Source organism: Python bivittatus, unplaced genomic scaffold, assembly GCF_059951505.1.
Source record: "Python bivittatus isolate LINGU-HERP-01145 unplaced genomic scaffold, Pbiv_v1 ctg000120_np1212, whole genome shotgun sequence".
NCBI lineage: Eukaryota > Metazoa > Chordata > Lepidosauria > Squamata > Pythonidae > Python > Python bivittatus.
The window spans coordinates 4,611,210-4,631,262 of NW_028277037.1; the positions used below are offsets into that span (position 1 = coordinate 4,611,210).

General features: G+C 40.9%; 1 protein-coding gene across 1 annotated transcript; it reads left to right on the forward strand.

Annotated features, from left to right (window-relative positions):
- The first annotated feature begins 6,616 nt into the window (after nucleotides 1-6,616).
- Nucleotides 6,617-15,139, forward strand: LOC112540813 (uncharacterized). Its single transcript, XM_088134997.1, has 2 exons — nucleotides 6,617-8,727; nucleotides 14,028-15,139. The coding sequence occupies exons 1-2, from the start codon at nucleotides 6,621-6,623 to the stop codon at nucleotides 15,137-15,139; spliced, it is 3,219 nt and encodes a 1,072-aa protein (XP_087991123.1). The 5' UTR covers nucleotides 6,617-6,620.
- The last annotated feature ends 4,914 nt before the right edge of the window (nucleotides 15,140-20,053 follow it).

The following is a 20,053-nucleotide window of genomic DNA, read 5'->3' on the forward strand; positions in this document are numbered from 1 at the left end:
AGACGAAGCATGTGCTCCTCAGCAACAGAGGTTAGTGAATACATCTGGTAGAATCTTTTTTTTTTTTTTAATCCCCCTAGTGGGATCTCTTCTGAGGGTTCTCTCCCTTTCTACAAAACTGAACCATGCCAAAAAGCATATATAGCTTCATCTGGACTTTGATATCCTGTAATGGGTTTTAATAATGGTTCTGTCTTTATTTTGATTCCATTTGTTTAGTATATTGCTTTGTTGGCCCAGCAGAAATAAGTTCAACAAAAACTTTCAATTAATATTTTTTTTTCTACTTTAGAAAGCCTCTTTCGACATCATATTCAAACTCATTTTGATTCAAGTGCCTTGTACAGGAACAGTCTACTGGTATTTGATAATTGTCAATAATGGTACATCATAAATCTATACAGTCCCTGATAACTCCAGTGCCACCAATAATCCTCTCTCACCACCCATGAGCAAGCAGTTGTTTTTTAAGCAAACAAACAAACTCATCTGGTTAACAATCTGTACACACAGAGGTGTTTGCACGTTCATCTCTGTTGGGAAGGAGACCATATAGATGTCCTATTTTGGTACATGGATTTCCTCTCTAGTGATCCTCTTTCTTCCTTCTCAAAGTACAAGATCTAATTACTGCCATCACAATTGCAACACAGAATGCCAGTTCTGAGTTGTGAGTAAAAGAGGCAGGGTGCCTGTATTATTGAAGAAGGCAAGAAATCTTCATCTTGATTTCTTCTTTTTTCTTTTTTTTTTACTCTCCCAGTAATTTTGCATATCAACTGCATGTACAGCCAAGTCCCTATCTGCAAGATGCCACTTGTTTTACCAACACAAGGGCACCAGAACAATCTTTCCATTTAATCAGTGTGATCTGAAGCTTCTAACTGAACCATAAACTAACCAACCACTTTTTAACCTAGTATGTTATGTGAGCAGGGTTAAGCTTAACTGATTCAGCCAAGTTAATCAGTGTTAGCCATGTTGTATGTATAGCCAGAAGTTTAATCTGAATTTTACTCACTGTGGTTTGGAGAACAAAGAATTAATGGAGAATTATTCTGGCTGTGCTATCTCTCTTGCCAATAAATATGATGTCATTGTTAGAGGCAGAATCAATTGTTGAGTGAGAAAGTGACTTGGAATGCTACTTTGGAGAGCATCTAAGTCTCTTGTGGAAACCTGTGAGGCTGGTTCATGATGTATTCCAGATCAGATTCAAAGGACTGGTTGTACAAAGCTTTGTAATAGGAACACTGGAAGCAATGCTTTCTTCTGTATATTTTTGAAGGAAATAAAATTTTTCCCAGTGGGTAGAAGGGTGGTTGATTGGAACTAAGGAGAGCGTCTTCTCTGTGCTCATACCCAGGGTTTGGAAGCTCTGTCTTTAGGAGGCCTAAACCAAACTATTTCCACCATCGTCCTTGTCTTCTGCTGCAGGCATTTGATGGAGAAGCTATGGTTGAATCTGACCTGCTTGCATGAAGCTCTTCTGTATATAACTTTTCTGATTCTCCTTATCTTTTCAAAAGGGGTTTAAGCTGTTCTTTTCAAAATGTGCTCCAGTATTTTATTTGCATATATTTAACTGTTTCACTTCTCTACATCTCAGCAGATGGCAGCACGTGGCAGATTTTCTTGTGCACAGAAGCTAAGCAGGATTCAGCCTTGTTAGCAGGCGGTTGGGAGACCTCTAGGAGATATCAGAGTTGCAGATTAGACTGGAAAGTAAACAAACAAACAAAAACATCCTGAAAGAAGCCAGTGGCAAGTTAGTTCTGCCTTGCTGCCAAAAAAAAAAAAATACTATACATGGATGTGTCCATGAAGCCACCAGAAGATGTTCAACTTGTGGGAGACTTTAAAGCCACCCTAGTAATTATACTGAAAGAGCAGAAGATACATTTCTTAAAGAAATCAGCTCTACTTAGTCCCTCACTTTCTTCATGATAATGCCATTCTACCTACAATTGTGTCTTGTAAAGACAGAAATTATCCACATGAACATCTTGATTCCATCAACACGTCTTCCAACTGCTTCCAAGAAATTTTAGGAGCAAAACCTCTCACCCCAAAATTGCCAGTCACAACAACAGAACCCATCCTGTTACACAAACATGTGTAACAAACGTGTTGTAATCTCATCTCATAACAAGTATCTGTTTCCTCCAAGGAATAAGTTGGCTTTGTACAGCCTTGTAACAAGAGAGGCAGTAAGCAGACATATCTTAGAGTAACCCAGCAACGTGAACACAAAGGCATTTTCCTAGGGCATACTGAAAGGCAAAGGAACAGGTGAGCTGTCTCACCAAGGTTCAGAATCTTCTTTGTACTTTGCCAAGTGAGAATCAACAATAGGGAAAGAAAAAGCAAGTGCAACTCTACTACTTCTTTGATTGGAAATATTTGACATACTTGGATCCAGTAGATCTGGATTAACATCCCAATTCATTGGGTTTCCTTGAGGTATTCAGTATCTTGTTCACCCAGATAATGTTTCCTACCCCATCTGTGAAATAGGAGCCCATAACCCCTCCATATCAGATTGAATACAGCCACCCACCTGTATACATTCATGGAGTAAAGCAAATGTTACCATATTTTTATTATATTGTGTTTACCTACAAGCAATGCTATTTATTATAGGGTACACATAACTTTTCAGCTGTCTGCACAGATTTCCCAAAACCTAGCTACTAATCAACTGTACAGAAATAAGGAATCTCTGAAGTTCTCATTCCCTCATATATGAATTACCACTTAGGATGGACCAGTATTAACCAAATGGAAGTTGACTCTGCAATTCATGATATCAATAGGTTTGTGGTCAGGATGCTCACAATTCATGACCCTGATCAGAATGTTAAAATTCCTCCAAAATGACGATAGTTCAAGGATCTCCACAGGATGAAGACAAAGAAGTCCAGAAGGTGGCCACAATGATGGGGTCAAAACTCTGCCTTTTAATGTGTGTTGCACATAAAAAACAGGCAGAGCTTCAGTCGCACCATTGTGGCCACCAACATGATTTTTTTTACCATATTCTGGAGACACTCTTGTCAGTTAGTAGGTTAATAGTTGGGCTGTGCAGGACCGAGGATTCTATTCTGAAATGGTGCTCTGAAGTGCAGAGGAGTATGTACAGAGTAGCTGTTTGCAACTCTTTAAAGCGGCTGCTTCTTTTCCCAGGCTCACAAGACTGGCTTTCCCTTCCTGGCTGTAATCCCAGGAAAAGACATAACTGCTTTCAGGTGTTGCAGACAGGTCCAGTATTTGCAATATGCTCTCTGAAACTATTTTTGGGAATCAGAATCAAGTCGCAGTGTTAAATCCATATGCCTCCTTAAAACGCTGTTTTTCCTTTTTCTATTGCAATCATGCATCGCTTTCTTTAAAGTTGATATGACAGATCTTCATTTCCTGCCTTATATCTCTCCCTGCCTCAATACTGATATGTATTCGTTCCCCATATTCCAAATATATGAAGCAGAGGCATCCACTTGGGGGGGGGGGAGGTTTAGAATCAAAAAAGTCAAGTTGGTGTCCATGATCATGAGGTCAAAGCCCTACCCCTTTTGAATGTCCATCTGTTAAAAGGGACAGGGCTTCCATCATGCATTTATGCTGCCATCTTGCCTTTTCTTAACCCCCACCCCATGGCTACCCCTGATATGAAGCAACAGGAAAAAAAAAATCGACGGGATGTTTACAGTGATGCTTCTACTGTGCTATTTATAGGATCAGTCAGTTGTTGGAGGGTTTTTTGTAAATCATACTGCTAAGTTTAGGTCTCTAGACTCATAGTGCTGAATCACACACAAACGTCTTCAACTCCAAACTGGACTTAAAATTGGTCTCTATCAAGCTGGCAGTTGAATCCCTCCCCCCTCCCCTCCACCAAGGAGTACTAGTATAGCATTTCATCTGATGAAAGTGGCCTTTATCAGAGAAAGAGAGATGGGTAGGGATGGGAGGGAGAGACTGTCAACCGCTAAAGGAAACAGGTTACTTTAGATATCACATTATCTGAAGTGAACAGTGAGTGCCTGGTTTGTTTTTAAGATGACTACAATTTTGCAGATTAGTCGCTGCGCGTACAAAATGTTAAATGAATGGTTGTTGAAGTCTTATGGGTTTTCTGTGTAATTAACTTTGAATCTGCTTTATTTTTCTATAGTTCAGATCTGTGGTAGTAGGAAAGATTCTCTTCTACACAACTGGATGGATGCTTCAACCACCCACATGATTATCTCCAACATCCACCCTGCCTTTCCTTTGCTGTTGGGGAAACAAGTTCTGGCAGCCTTCTCCATGTTCCTTATCCTGACATTTCTCACCTTAACTGGGATTTCTCTTGTTATCAAAGAACCACATCACACATGTGAAGATATACAGATCCTTCAAGGAGTTCAAGGCACAAGAGCAGTCACTGGAAAAGCATTCTCTTATCCCATATCCCCCTTTGCTTGTCGAGGGAAAATAACTTACTATGAGGTAATGCTCCTGGAAGACCAGTAAGAATCTAATTGACAGCCATGCTTGATTAGTGAAATGGTTTTACTTAGTTTTGTAATAAGTTGCTAGAAAACAGAAGGTGTACGGGGGATGCGGGGGGAGGAGAGATAATTCTTTGCAGTGTTTCAGGCCATGCAGAGATGAACCTGCATTTTTAGCCAACTTGCTACACCATCCCACCGATACAATTCTAACTTCTTAAGCAATTCAATCTCTACTGATATCATCAGCATTTTTTGCTGGAGTATAAACACAAGAGTGCAACAAACTGAGTTGGAAATAAGCCTGACCATGTTTAGTGAGGCATAGAGAAGATCTACTGCTTTAAAACATCTGAAGCATTTGCCACTCCTTCAATTCAACACAATAGTTAACAGCAGCTGACCTTACCAGGAGGAAAAATATATAGTCAGGGTGGTATGCTGTTAAGTTAGAACTGGGACTTTAATCTTCAATTTTGCTAGCCTTGAACCTCACTAGGTGAGTTTGAACTACTTGCTGGTTCTCTCCAGACAATACAACTGATTGAGTCACCCATTCTCTGGGGCAATCAATTCACCTTGGTATACCAGGGACCCAATCAGTCTTCTGATTGGGTCCCTGGTATGCCAAGGTGAATTGATTGCCCCAGAGAATGGATGACTCAATCAGTTGTATTGTTTGGAGAGAACCAGCGAGGCTAAGTGATGATCACTTTTTTTTCCTAGAACAAAAAGTAGCTGGCTTGCCACTATGATCCTAGTTAATCTCCTTAATCTTTGTTAAGAGTTGCAAAGATTATGGGCTCCCTTAGAGAGGGATTTCCACCAAGTAATTAGGCAACATTTTCCTCTTTCTCCTTTTTAACATACATATCCTAAGCATATAAGGAATAAACAATATAGATAAATTAAAGAGTTCAAATAGAAAATTTCAGATGGCATGATTTTTAACAATAGCCTTATTATACCTTATATGATGCATGTGATATTATTATTATTATTATTATTATTATTATTATTATTATTATTTAGATCACTCTGGCTAATGATTCAACTTTGTCAAAATGGTTGGAATACAACATTTCCACAAATATACTCCAAGGGAAGCCTTTGATGGAGAAGAGTGAAGAATTCCATCTAGCTATTGTTGCATATGGCATGGCGTGTAAAACTCCAACCACTAATGCAGATTTTGCACTTCAAGATAGAATTTGCATCCATGAAAAAAACATGTAAGTTGCATTGACTTTCAGGAACAATTGAATTTGATCAGTTTCATATGGGTTTATTTTCAAATACATACAACATTTACTTAAAATGTTAAAAGACAATCAGGGTTTGGCCCACCCATTTCACAAGTAGAGACCCATTTATGGAATTGAGTTCTATTCAGTCTCAGATGACTCCTACTGCTGACTGAAGCTCTTACATTGCCACTCATTTTTTTTTTTTCTGAATAAGGACAGGGTGAAATAGAAATGAATAGGACCTTTAAGTTATTCTGGACAAAAGAGCAGGAAAGTAGATCCAAGCCTGATCCATTAATGGCAAAAAAATACCTCATTTTTAGATGTACTTTCTGGATCTTAGCCTCTGAAAATTTCTTCTCTTCAGAAAAACTTTGAAAAGTTGTTCTTCTATATAGGGACAAAACTAGGCATTTAGATTCATATGTTTTATGGGAACTTTGGATCCTGTGTAGTCAGTTTCCCACCAATAGTGTGCAAATCTACAAGATATAGATTTCTAGGTAGACTAGAGCCAATATTTAAAAAAAGGAGGCCAGCAAGCTTTGAATAAGCAGAGGATAAAAGTGGTGAATCATAAATTATCAAATAACCTGTAAATATTCTACAATAGTTATGTACTGTCCATTTTAAAAGAAATGTTTTTAGTACAATTTTCAACCAAGCCCACACCCACCAGTTTTTTAAGTAATTAAGAGGCACTTTTAAAATTATATCTTAGATGCTAATCTTTTCATTAATATGCTTGTGAGAAATGTGCCCTAAATTTATGATTGCAATCATAAACATAAATACTTGGAATCAATAGATACTGTTGAGTAACTCTAGATAATGTTAAACTATAATGCAATCTTTGAAAAGATGTCAGTCTTTTAACAGCATGTATTTTGGGGCTTTCAGTATTTGTTCTGGAAGTTGGTATGCCAAACACATTTCCATCACCTTCGCTGAGATCATACTTTATACAAAGAGGACTCTAGAAATTAGAGAGCAACTAAATCTGATTTGCACCATGGCAGAATATCTCCATTTGGATCCTTCCTCACTCACTCTTATTCCAGTCAAAGACTCATTTAATAAATATTTTCAGAATCTGACCATATTGGCTGAAGATATTAGATACATCAACTCTACAAAAAGCCATTATGTAGGACTCTATTGGCCAGTTGGGTTTGGAGTGTTTGCTCTGCTATCTGAATTAGTACAAGTTCTAAGGCACAATGTTGAGTCAAACAATCTCTCACAGCTATTGGGATATGAAATTGCTGGGTGGAGAGTTCTTAAACAGGGTTATGAAAAAAGATACTCAAAAAAGTGGCAAAAAAGGAAAATGGCCACCCCAAAACTTACATGGAGACCAACCAAAACACAGACCTTCACAGTTTTGACAGCTGCTCTGCCACAGACACGCTCTGTTATAAAGTCTGAAGCAAGTTCATCGCTTTTCAGTGAAGCCATTTCCTCAGTTATCCCTCCTCACATGGATATCATTACACAGCTTGTAACGATCAAAATGGATTTAGAGACTATTCAGGCTAATTCACCAATATTTACTATTTTTCAATATCTCTCTTCTGAACTTTCACCTTCCCTGATATTAAGCTCAACCGAATTTGAGAATAAGGAGACTTTTGGAACTCCACCAATATCAGAGCATATACTGTATAAAGTATCACAAGATGATTTCCCCACACCTCAAAAATCTGAGCCAAAGGATAATTCTACATTCTATTATTTGGGTTTGTTTATGCCTACTACCAAAAATCATTTCTCAAATCCTGTTCACCATAAAATGGACATTCCGCCAGAAGAAATTTCTTCTAAACCATCATCTCCAGAACACTTCTCAGGAGAAATAAGAAATTTAAATTATCATAGCCCATTCAAACATCTAACAGCATCTAGATTTATATCTGGAGACATCATTTCTATAATTAAGCTTTCTCTGACACCCATGTCAACATTAACACATTTAAGGGCATCATCATCTGAACTGCCATTTTCCAGTGTTGCAGTATCTTTGCTCTTGTTCCATGACAGCGATCAGAATCAAAAACTATTTAACGTCTACAGTTATGCCTCAGAGACTGTTATGACATTACCACTGATAAGACAGATAGAAGTTCCTAAATGGAACAAAAGCTCCATCTTGACCAATATTACATCAGAATTTGATGCTAGTCTTACAAACGGTGATTTTTACCCCAAACCGGGTTTTCCATCCAATGCATGTCCACCAACTCAATTGTATTACAGTGGTAATGCTCCAATTTCATCAAAACATGACACTCAGTTATCCAGCATATCTCTATTAACATTTGGATTACTGTCTAAAACAATCAGCATCCCCAAACTGTTTCCTTCTCTGACATTATCAATTCCAGTGGAACTGACATTATTATTTGGATTTAGTAATATACTGCCAATGGAAAAATTGCCTGACAGGAAACAGGTTAGCTCAGACAGAATGAAGACCCATGAATCTTTTACAAGTATTCCATTATCGTACAGACTTGTTACTGCAGGAAATAGTTTCTTAGTATGTTCTAAAACTGAAATGGACACTTCTCTATGGAAAAAAGGATCACATTTAATTTATATTACAGCATCCAGTGCTTTTAACTTAAGCAGCAGATTCCTTAGTCAAGAAGAGATATATAGAAAAAATCAGATATTGGAGTTGCATTCTTATGAATCTTCATTGTTTACTCAGCCTCTAGAACTTGCTAATACCTACAATTTATATTTTCCTATGAATCAGTATGACTCTATCCAAAATTTAATTAGAACACCCGTGATAGATCCTGATGCTTTACAACTGGATAGAAATTATTTAAGTTTGGAAAGCTCACTTGGAACCAAAATTAATTTCCAAATTACAAGGGATTTTGTCTCAGAATTGATGAAAGAATCAGCCATTGTTTCCAACAAAGGAATATGCACAGAGACTGGATTTCATTCCACTACTATGTACAACAAGGCACAAGGTAAGTCTCTGTGTTAATTAGTACAGTGCAAATGTTCAAACCAATCTGGGCAGTTCACACCCAGTTTTACTTTCTTGGGAACTGTATCTCATCCACCTTGACTTTAGTAGTTACCGGATATACTAATATAGAACTATTCACAAAGCACATTTGAATTCACATGGAAAAGTCCAATAAATAACTTGGAAATAAGGACCCTGCAATATCAAACCGTGGTCCATCTTTTTCCAGCAAAGCCAACCAGGTGCATCTAGAAAGAGCCCAAAGACACAAGTTGCTTTCTCTTGCTTGTGTCCATCATATGCGGCGGGCTACTCTATGGAGGTGGTGACGGGTAGGGGAAGATATGGCGGGAGCTGGAGGGCGGGCCATCTTTGGGGAAGACGCCTCTGGTGTGTGTTACCGGTGGCGTGTTCCGGCCCTCCTGGCTCATTCCCAGAGCCTGGTCAGCAGGTTCGTAGGGGCCCTGGCCTTCGGCTGCTGCTGCTTAATGCCAGGTCAGTTAACAACAAGGCCCCCCTCATATGTGACTTGATCACCGAGGAGGGGGTAGACCTGGCATGCATTACTGAGACCTGGCTGGGGCCCGAGGGGGGGTGCCCCTCTCTGAAATGTGCCCAGCTGGGTTCTTGGTGTGGCACCGGCCGAGATGCCAGGGCAGGGGAGGAGGGGTGGCTGTTGTGATCCAGGAATCTCTAGTGGCCTTCAGGGGCATTGCTCCACAAGTTTCTGGCTGTGAGACACTGTTTATTAGGTTGGGCACCCGTAAACAGTTGGGAGTTCTGCTATTGTACCAGCCTCCCTGCTGCATGGCAGCCTCCCTGCCTAAGCTGCTGGAGGCCATCTCGGGGCTGGTGGTGGAGTTCCCAAGGCTTATGGTTCTGGGGGACTTCAACCTACCGTCCCTGGGGCGGTCCTCGGAGGCGGCTCAGGAGTTCATGGCTACCATGGCAGCCATGGGCCTGTCTCAAATTGTGTGGGACCCAACCTGAGAAAGTGGCCACATGCCGGATTTGGTTTTCTTGTCAGAGCAATGGCAAAGTGATCTGAGGGGAGATCTACAGCTTTCTCTGTTGTCATGGTCAGATCATGTCCTGGTGACCCTGAGTTTCTCCTATACCACCCCCCTCTGCAGGGAGGCCGGACCCATGCAATTGGTCCGCCCCCGGCGCTTGATGGACCCATCAGGGTTTCAGAAGGAGCTGGGGGATATTCCCACGGATCTGCTGCACGGTCCAGCGGAGGCCTTGGCTGCTGCCTGGAATAGGGAGGTGGCCAGGGCCTTGGACAGGATCACGCCTATGTGACCTCTCTTGCCACATCGGCCCCAACACTCCCCATGGTTCATGGAGGAGTTGAGGGTGCTGAAGAGGGTTAAGAGACATCTAGAGTGCCACTGGAGGAAAACAAAGACCGAATCCGACCGAACACAGGTTAGAGCCGCTATCAAGGCCTACCTTCTGGCAATAAGAGCGGCGAAGCACCTCTACTTCTCCGCCCTTATCGCGTCCGCAGAATGCTGCCCAGTGGCCCTGTTTAGGATCACTAGGTCCCTCCTTGGTAAGGGAGATGTGGGGGTTCATTTGCAGGGCTGTGCAGAGGAATTTTCAGAGCATCTGCAGGACAAAGTCACTCGGATTTGTTCCAAGTTAGACTCCGAGCGTGGGGCAGGGTCTGGTGTGATACCGGGGAACTCTTCTTACCCAGTTATCTGGGAACGGTTTGATCCTGTTGCTCGTGAGGAAGTGGACAGGATCCTGGGGACTATGAAGGCCACCACTTGCCATCTTGACCCATGCCCCTCCTGGCTGGTGAAAGCAGCTCGGGAGGTGACATATGGTTGGATCCAGGCGATGGTTACTATATCCTTGCAGGAGGGAGTGTTTCCAGCTGCTTTTAAGGAGGCATTGGTGCACCCCCTCCTCAAGAAACCCTCCCTGGATCCTACTGTGCTGGACAATTTTCATCCAGACTCCCACCTCCCCTTTTTGGGGAAGGTGGTTGAGAAAGTGGTGGCATCACAGCTCCAAAGGGTTCTGGAGGAAACGGATTATCTGGATTCCTTCCAGTCAGGTTTCAGGCCCAGTTATGGAATGGAAACGGCATTGGTCACACTTAAGGATGACCTCTGGCGAGAGCGGGATGGTGGAAGTGCGACCATCCTTGCTCTCCTCGATCTCTCAGCGGCTGTCGATACCGTCGACCACGGTATCCTGTTGGGATGGCTCAGGGAATTGGGGGAGGGCGGCACGGTCTTGTGCTGGTTTGCCTCCTTTCTCTGGGGCCGATCCCAATCGGTGGTGATAGGGAGCGAGAGGTCCCATCCTTGGCCCCTCCTTTGTGGGGTGCCGCAGGGCTCGGTTCTCTCTCCGCTCCTTTTCAACATCTACATGAAACCGCTGGACAAGATCATCCGTCATCATGGGATGAGGTATCATCAGTATGCTGATGATACACAGCTATACATCTCCATCCCTGGTGAAGTAAGTGATGCTATGCCCACCCTTTCGCAGTGCCTGGAGGCTGTAAGGGTCTGGATGGGGAACAATGGGCTTCAGCTGAACCCTGGTAAGACGGAGTGGCTGTGGATTAATGCCTCCTCTGTATCCGGGACTTTGTCATCTTTGGTGCTGGATGGGGTGGTGCTGCCCCAGACAGACCCAGTGTGTGACCTGGGGGTCCTCCTAGACTCACGGCTCCTGCTTGAAGAGCAGGTGGCAGCCATGGCAAGGAGGGCCTTTGCACAACTTCGGGTTGTGCATCAGTTACGCCCTTTCCTGGATCGGGATGCCCTTCGAACAGTCACTCGCGCCCTTGTTATCTCCCAGATAGACTACTGCAATGCACTCTACATGGGGCTACCCTTGAAGAGTATCCGGAAGCTACAACTGGTCCAGAATGCAGCTGCGCGGGCTATTGTTGGTGCCCCAAGGAGGGCCTATGTAACGCTTCTGCTCCGCGAGCTGCATTGGGTGCCAGTTTGCTTCTGGGTCCAATTCAAGGTGTTGGTTATCACCTTTAAAGCCTTACGTGGCATGGGACCAGGTTATCTAAGGGACCGCCTCTCCCCTATGACTTCAACCCGTCCCACCCAATCACAGAGAGGGGATGCTTCGGACCCCGTCAGTGAAAGAACTTCGACTGGCAGGGTCCAGAAGGTGGGCCTTCTCTGCGGTAGTCCCTGCTCTTTGGAACATTCTGCCCCCGGAGGTGCGATTGGCCCCCAGACTCCTGGCCTTCTGTAAGGCTTTGAAGACCTGGTTCTGCCACCTGGCCTGGGGTGGGGAGGGAATACCCCAAGCACGGGGATGGCTAGCCCCATAGAGGCCTTCTGTCTTCAGCCTCAGATTTTTCATCCTCTTGGACTCTCCTTCTCCTTTTTAGTAATGTTTTTAATTAATGTTTTATGTATTTATATATATTTATGTTTTTCATGTTGTGAATTGCCCAGAGTCCCCCCATTGGGGGGAGATGGGCGGTTGAAAAATTTAATAAATAAATAAATAAGTAAGTAAGTAAGTAAGTATTTAGATAGATTGCTTGTACACTGTTCCCCCTAGTAGCCACTGATCTTTTCTGCATTTAAGTCTATCATTGTCACTGTCATGGCCCTACTTGTACTCACCAGGCACCACCATTTATTGACTGTCAGCCATTACAAGGTAGACCAGATCAAGAAACTGACTCCACAGGAACATTAGAGCTGTACTATATTGAGATAAGCTATAGGAAAAGCATCTTTCCTGTGTTTTCCTTTCCCTTCCCTTCCTCTTATACCCCAGGGAGTCAGTCTGGTATTTTCCCACCTCCCTAGGCTTAATGCATGCTTCTTCTCCACCTGTTGTTGTCCTAACAGATTCTAGATGCCTTCTCCAAGTCATCTCTGTGGTTCCCTCCATTAACATACGTAAGTTAATGATCCTCACTACATATTATAGCAGTCTATTCCATCATATATTGTGGAAACTGAAATCAGAAAAAGCAACCGATGGGTGCACAAGAGTGTTTTGCGTTGACTTCATAAGGACAATGTTGGGAACATTACTCTGGCCATTTGCACCTGCTAGACAGCATTATAGCTTTGGCACAGATTGTTTTGCAGAACTTGTCTGAGCAGATGGATTTTGAAAATGCAGTAACCATACCTTTAAACCTCACAGTAATTCCTAGCTCACTTTAGGATTTCATGAAAGGCTGAATTCTGTTTATTAAAATGCACTTGATCTGGTTTTTGGCTGATTTAAATGTGGGTGTTGCTAGGGCAGGTACAGCTTGAGGTAAAGAACTGAAAATTTATCCTGGGCATTGGAAATTATTGGTATAACAATCCCACCAAGGCAGCGTTATTGTAACAAACCAAAGCAGCCTCAGCGTAGCAAAGGTGACATTACTCTCTCAGTAGAAATGCTGAGTTACCCTAGTTTTATTATATGGATTTTTTGAAAAGCAGTGCTATTGCAATCATATCATTTCGTCGTTTTTTTTTTCAAAGTACCAGTATAAAACCACTTACTTTATATAGCTCGTTGCATAATTCAGGGACAATATTGCTATTTTTTTTTCCTGAATCTCAGAGTGGGCCTCTAGGTAAGTCATAAATAAAATGTATGTATAGGCTCAGAAACATTATTTTCTCACAATCAGAATGTTGATTTTTCTCCGTATTTATTTTTGTATTCATATCCTGCTTTCTTTCTGCAAGTTCAAAAAAAAAATAGAGTTGTGAGTTACAACTTGCCAATTAGTCTACACTTGTCTTAACAGTCAGGAGCCCCATTTTTGTTGGAAGTTGAGGAAATTGGAGAAATAGTCCATTTCACATGCATTTTCTCTCCCACAATTTGGACTTTTGGGAAGGAATAATGTGTAAAGCACCTCAGAAAGTCCACCTCACCTGCAACTGGATGTTCTGGGACAGCAACAAACTCTTCAAGAGCCTAGAAGAAACCCTTTATATTAAGAGAGTTGTAACTGAGCAAATAACCATTGCAAATCACTCATTACTCACTCAGTGATAGGATTAGTTATTCATCTTTACTATTGCTTTCTGGAATATCAGCAAATGAGAGGTTGTAGTTAATCACATCCAGACTGATTAGTCAATGGGAGAGAAATGGAGGACAATACACTGTTGAAACCTGAGCAAGTGTATAGAGAGAAGACATTGGGACCTATGTTAGAAAAACTGGGAAGTGTATTGGTATAACCTTAATTGTGACCAGTTCCTTTTGTCTTTCAGAGCCAGACTATTCAAACCTTGGTGCTCTACATTTCTCCCCTATTATTTCATTTGTATTCAGGTCAGCCAAACACTCCCCCAAGAGTTGTTAATGCCATTAAGTGGATTGCAGCAACAATTGGACACAGGTTCTCATTTTCAGTACCACCAGAGACATTTTATGATCAAGAAGATGGAAATTCAACTCAACTAACCCTTGGAATAAACCCAATTGATGGTTCACCAACAGATCTGGAAAGCTGGTTACAGTTTAATGCCAGTGATAAAACTATGTATGGTTATCCACTTGATACTGATTTTCAATATTCCCCTCAGGAATTTTTACTCTTTGCCATTGATTCAGGAGGACTGAAGACTGAAGATAAATTCATCATAGAAACATTCAGGCCAACTACTATCCCATGCCACATTTATACAGTAATAACAAAAAATAGCTACCACTCATTCCTGAAAAACAGAGGAAGAATTAACATCTTTTTAAAGAAACTTTCCAAATACTTGTTTGCAGACAGTCCTGGGGATATGATTCTACTTCATCTCAAAACTGGGTCCACTGTGTTCATGTGGTACAGTAAGTTGTTTTGCACAATGACTGACAAATGTGCAAGAGATGAAATCCAGGATGTGCTAACTAAACTAGGAAGACCCATGGAAAATGTTAATCCAGATTTTGCTGAAGCAATGTTGCCAGAATTCAAAATTGAACTAATTGAGGAAGTTATATATGCTGGGATTTGCTCACCTATGAGAAAGCCAACAAATGATTCTCTAGCAATCAACAGGACTGTAACTACATTTAAATATGGCAACTGTTTGATAACAAATACATTCTCTGCCTTGTTAATTGGTATATGTTCTACAACTCTAGCATTTCTGATAGTTGTTCATTATCAGAAGTGTCACAAGAAAACATTTCAACCACAATGTGCATCTGTTCATGGAAGACCTTCCTGTGGCTACATCGATTTGGAGATGGATATGCTGAGTTCTTGCAAATCTCCTATACTTGAACAAGATGTTCCACCATCAACTTTGTTGCCATTACCTGTGCCAGTGGTTTCTCAACCGCATTCCTGCAAAACAAATAGAGGTCTTGTTATCTCAAGACTTCCAGCACCTCCAAAATACAGCCTTCCACCATTGTATGGAAGAACTGATACGGATTCAGTATGACCCTAGTCACTTATTCCAGAACTAGATTATTTCAAGTCTATAATTCAGTTCTTCTTTCCAGCACTGTTGACTGATTTTTCTTCTAAAGTTGCCCTTATATTAATAATTATAAATTTGGATACATTATTATTCAAAATGTCATAATAGAAAATCATGCGGCTAACCAAGAACCTAGCAGTAAGGTTTTCTACCTATTTTACATGAGGCTACGTATTTACCACCTACGTTGTCTATGAAAACTCTTAAAACCAGCAAGTTTAAAAAATATATATAATTATTTGCACCTGTTTTTCTGGAACAATAAAATATAATAACTAACTGTATTATAAATACGTTAAACAATAATACGTAACTGAGTTTTTGCTCCAAAAGTTCTCTATATAATGGCAGAATATCCATTTTAACCTAGTAAAGAAGAAAAATGAATTATTATAACCTCACGCTGTATCACATGCTAGTTCCCCATGGCTCCTTCTAGTGGTGTCTGCGGGGTAAGACGGAGTCAGAGAAGTCAAGACGGCAATCACAAACATGGGAACACTACCTTAGCTTTTTTCAAAACACCTGCCGCCGATGCTACTGGACATCTATCCCATTCTAATCCAATAACCTAAGAATATAGAACTTGAGTTAAATGTGAAGAAGTATGTCGATTTGAGCAATATAGAACTTGGGTTAAATGTGAAGAAGTATGTTGATTTGAGCAAACAGCTTTGTAATTGCTTAATAATTTAGAGGTGATTTTTCACTCATCCAATAATCAAAAATATACTTTTACTATGCAGTTCACAATGGGGCATTGAAACTATTTTGTCTTTTTTTCTACGTAAGAGTTTTTATGTTATCAAACTTTGTGGCTAAACCTCTAGCACAAGTCCTCTAGGGACCAGTATTAGATTTAGGTACCTCTATTTGAGACCATTCAGACCAAATTTCTAAGGAAAGCATTTCAAGTGGCATGGGGTAGTCTGAATGTGGTAATTCACTTTGAGGTAGACTTCCTCTGTACAATACATAAATAGGAAGCCAATTTTTAAAAAAATAGATTTCAATTTTTCCACTTATAGGCTAATGAAATATTCTGAGATCTGAAATGGTAATTAAAGTATAAGAACAGAATATATAAAGCGCCTCTAACCAACTACACTGTTTTTCCCTGGCTGGCTCTTCCACTTACCAGTACTTAACATCATTTCTTCCCCCTCTGTTGCCATCATCTAGTCTCACTTCTTATCAAAGCACTCCTAATACTGGATCCAGACATTACACAGGTATATTCCTAAATAAATGTTGAGCATAGACTAATTTCATTAATCTGGAAAATCAAATGAAGGACACTACTGTATTTTGCTCAGCGTGTTTTACATTAAAAATGTTCCTGAAACTATTGCATTAAAACTTCCCTCTGATCCCAACAAACATGGATAGAATTTTAGGCATCTTTAAATAATCTCTTCCAAATGTAGGACTGTATCTATCTGAGAGAATGGTATGGAATACACACATATACTTGTGTGTGTGTGTGCGCGCACACATGCATGAGTGATATGGAATCTTATCATTGGGCAGATTAGAATGAATTCTTCCATTTTGGCATTTTGGAGTGAGTACCAGCCAACAGAATCAAACCAGCTGCCAAATTCAGAAAGAGGATTAGTCTGATCCCAAATCCAGGAACAAGCCAGAGTAGTAATTTTTCACTGGATAAAGTGTTTTAAACAATTAGCAAAGCGTAATGAACACAACATGGGGTTGGTTTTCTTAAAAAAAGGATATGACTTATAAGAAAACACAGCCATTTTAACACTGTCATGTTCAGATATCTCTTCCTCTCTCAAAACTGAAGTTGTGCTGGCCAGTAAAATTTAGAATGTATATAATTTGATCTGTTTATTTTCTAAAATCACAAATAAGTACATTTGAAGCTTTTCCAGCATTGCAATAGAATAGCACCAATATTTTGGGTGATGATACCTGACTGCTTTCCTTTCTGCAACTTCTGTGTTGACATTCAGCAAAGATTATATCTCACAAAGAGTTAACTCCCTTTTTTGTAGCTAGAAAGCAGGGCTTAAGACTTCTTCCTGTTTTGTGGAGAACCCCTCCTTTCAGTTGCACTTGCTGACTTCAGCCAAGTGTAGTTCAACTTCTCTTTTACTGAATATTTCACTGGGAAAACAAGACTTGCCACTGGCAAGAAAAATTCATCAGAAATGGAAGGGCAGCATATACTAACACACACAGTAAAACAGTGTTTTGATCTTTGGTCAGATTCATTCTCAACATTTCCCCCCTCAATAGGATGAGACCATTGTTCCATCTTTTGGTCACCAACAAAGTAGTTCACACTAAGTCCAGTTACTGTTCTTGGTCACCAAAGATGGAGCCAACAGGAATATCTTCCTGCAGCATTCGCAACTTGTGTCTGGGTTGAGTTACAGCATCCTTTGTAGGCAAAGGTACAGAGGCAATGTTATCTATTTTATACTATTTAATAAAGGGAGATCACTACCATACACATGTTTATTAGTGGGGCCCCTACTGTTAGAGCTAGTGTTTGACATTTCCTCTAAATAAATCATCAGCCCTTTACTCTTCTGAAGTAGGACTTAGATTTAGGACTTAGTAGAAATTAGAACTGAACTTGAGCACAAAGCATAGTCTTTTCATAATAATATGTATAGATCTCCTATACATATTATTTGGAATAACACATATAGTCTCCTATTACATATAGTCCCCAATTCCCAAGTCGTCCTAGCTGAGATTAGAGCTACCCAATGGATTGTTCTCCAAGTGAGGATGTTAATGGAGACCTGTCTAATGGACGGACCCTGAGAAACAGTGATAGGTCCATGAAGAGAAATGGTGACTCACCAGAGATGTGAGTAGGCTCTCACTTGTGACACGCAAGAACATTGGTGGCTCATCCACAGAATGGAGCCTAAGGCAGCTGCCAATCTATGTAATGCACTAGCTGTTAGTCCCCTCTGCAGTCACACCTTTAGGAATCCCAATAATTGTGGAATCCCTGCTATGGATGTCACGAGTTTCTGTTCTCCTTTTTCATACATGGTATGCACGTAACTCTACTTGGGGCCTGCTTTGCTTAAGATTTTAGGATGGATGGGGCTCCCACATTCTGTGGGGGTAAAGACTGGATAGAGATCTGTCACACCTCCAGGCCCTGAGCCACAAAATTAAGCCTAGCTGACTGGCTGAGGTCTGCCTTGCTCCTCTGATGTACTACCAAATCCAGCATCCTTCAGTTCTCCTGGTGCCATTCTGCTGATGGAGGGAGATCCAGCTCTTTAGTCCTAGTCAAAGTCCCCCACCTGGACTGTGTTTAGCCTGGTCACCAGAGGGCCACTACAGTTAGTCCATCCTAGAATTCTTTCCTGGTCACCCCTAGTAGTGCTATTGAGTACCTTATTTACCAAGGCATGGTCAAGGCTTCTAGACAGCCTCTTGATCTGCCTTATTTACTGGGTTTATATCCAGCATTTTTTGCACATGAGCTCAATGCAGCATGCAGAGTGTTCCCTCTTATTTTTCTTAACAACCCTGTGAAATAGGTTGGGCTGAGAGACAAACTAGCCCAAAGTCACCCAATGAGCTCCTGTGACTGTCTACTAGATCCTGAGTCTCCCAGATCCTAGTCCAACATCTTACCCATTACACTACACTCATATTGTGGGTAGACTCAATGCTGGTGTGGCCACTCACTTCCTCCACTTTACTAAGGTACCCAAGAGGCATATCCTCTGTGATTTCTGGCTATCAGCTGGCTTCTACTCTGTACCTTTCTCCATCTTCTTAGTGATCAGCCACCATCTGGCCTCTCACTACTGCCTATTTTCAGTGCAACAAACAGCCAACGTGTGATTACCAGGAATCCTTTCACAATCATGCAGTGTCTCTCCAATTGCAATGTTCCCTTTTTCCTTTTGTTCTTGATCTTCAAAGATATCGCTGAGAGGAAAGTCAGTGCTTCTTTCTATTAGGAAGAACTAAAAACTGAAGCGGAGAATTTCCTCTATGGAACAGGAAGAAATCTTAAGTCCTGCCTCCTAACTAGAAGAGGTAGAGTTAACTCTCTCCCAGCAGCTCCATCTTCAGTGACCAAGAATGGCTTGCATGCCTTACTGTAACACAAGAACTAGCCAGCTCAGATACAGTTTGAGTTTCTTGTAAGTGGTTTTCTATGGAATTGCGGTCCACAGTGATACCAGTCAATCAAGAAGGATAATCTTAAGACAACTGGTATTGTTTAGTGTCAACAACTGGTACAAACAGTACAGAATGTATGCAGCTATTTAACATCCGTCTTCCAGAAAGAAAGCACTGAACCAAGACACCCATGTTTTTATTTTCTAAGAATGCCTATGGAGTCTGTGTAAGATCCAGAGGCATTGCTGGAAATTCAGATAATGCTTGAGTTTCAGTGGCATCCTATCTTCTCATTATTTTTTCTTAAATCTAAAGGATTTATTCAATACAATAAGAAAGAAAATGAGTTTGGTGGTTGCAGTCTTGGTGGGAATATATTTTTTTTCCACATGGATAACCACACTGCATTGAAAATATCCTATTTGCATTCTCAAGCAGTATTTCTCAACCTTGGCAACTTTAAGATGTGTGGCCAACATGCTGGCTGGGGAATTCTGGGAGTTGAAGTCCACACATCTTAAAGTTGCTGAGGTTGAGAAACACTGCTCTGGCAGTTAGTAATAAAAGGCAGTTAAGATCTTATCATTTATCAAGATCACTTCCAGCAAGTTTTATCATAGAGCTTTGATTTAAATCCAGGGTTCCAAGACCCAACAGTGGATTGTGTTACTATAATGAAATTTCACTAAAAGCATGGACCCTCAAGTATAGCAACAATTTAAACCAAACCAAAAAAAACTCAAG

Coding starts and splice junctions, on each gene's coding strand:
- LOC112540813 (XM_088134997.1), top strand. CDS start 6,621: ATGTATTTTGGGGCTTTCAGTATTTGTTCTGGAAGTTGGTATGCCAAA. Junction 8,728..14,027: donor TATGTACAACAAGGCACAAG/GTAAGTCTCTGT, acceptor ATTTGTATTCAG/GTCAGCCAAACACTCCCCCA.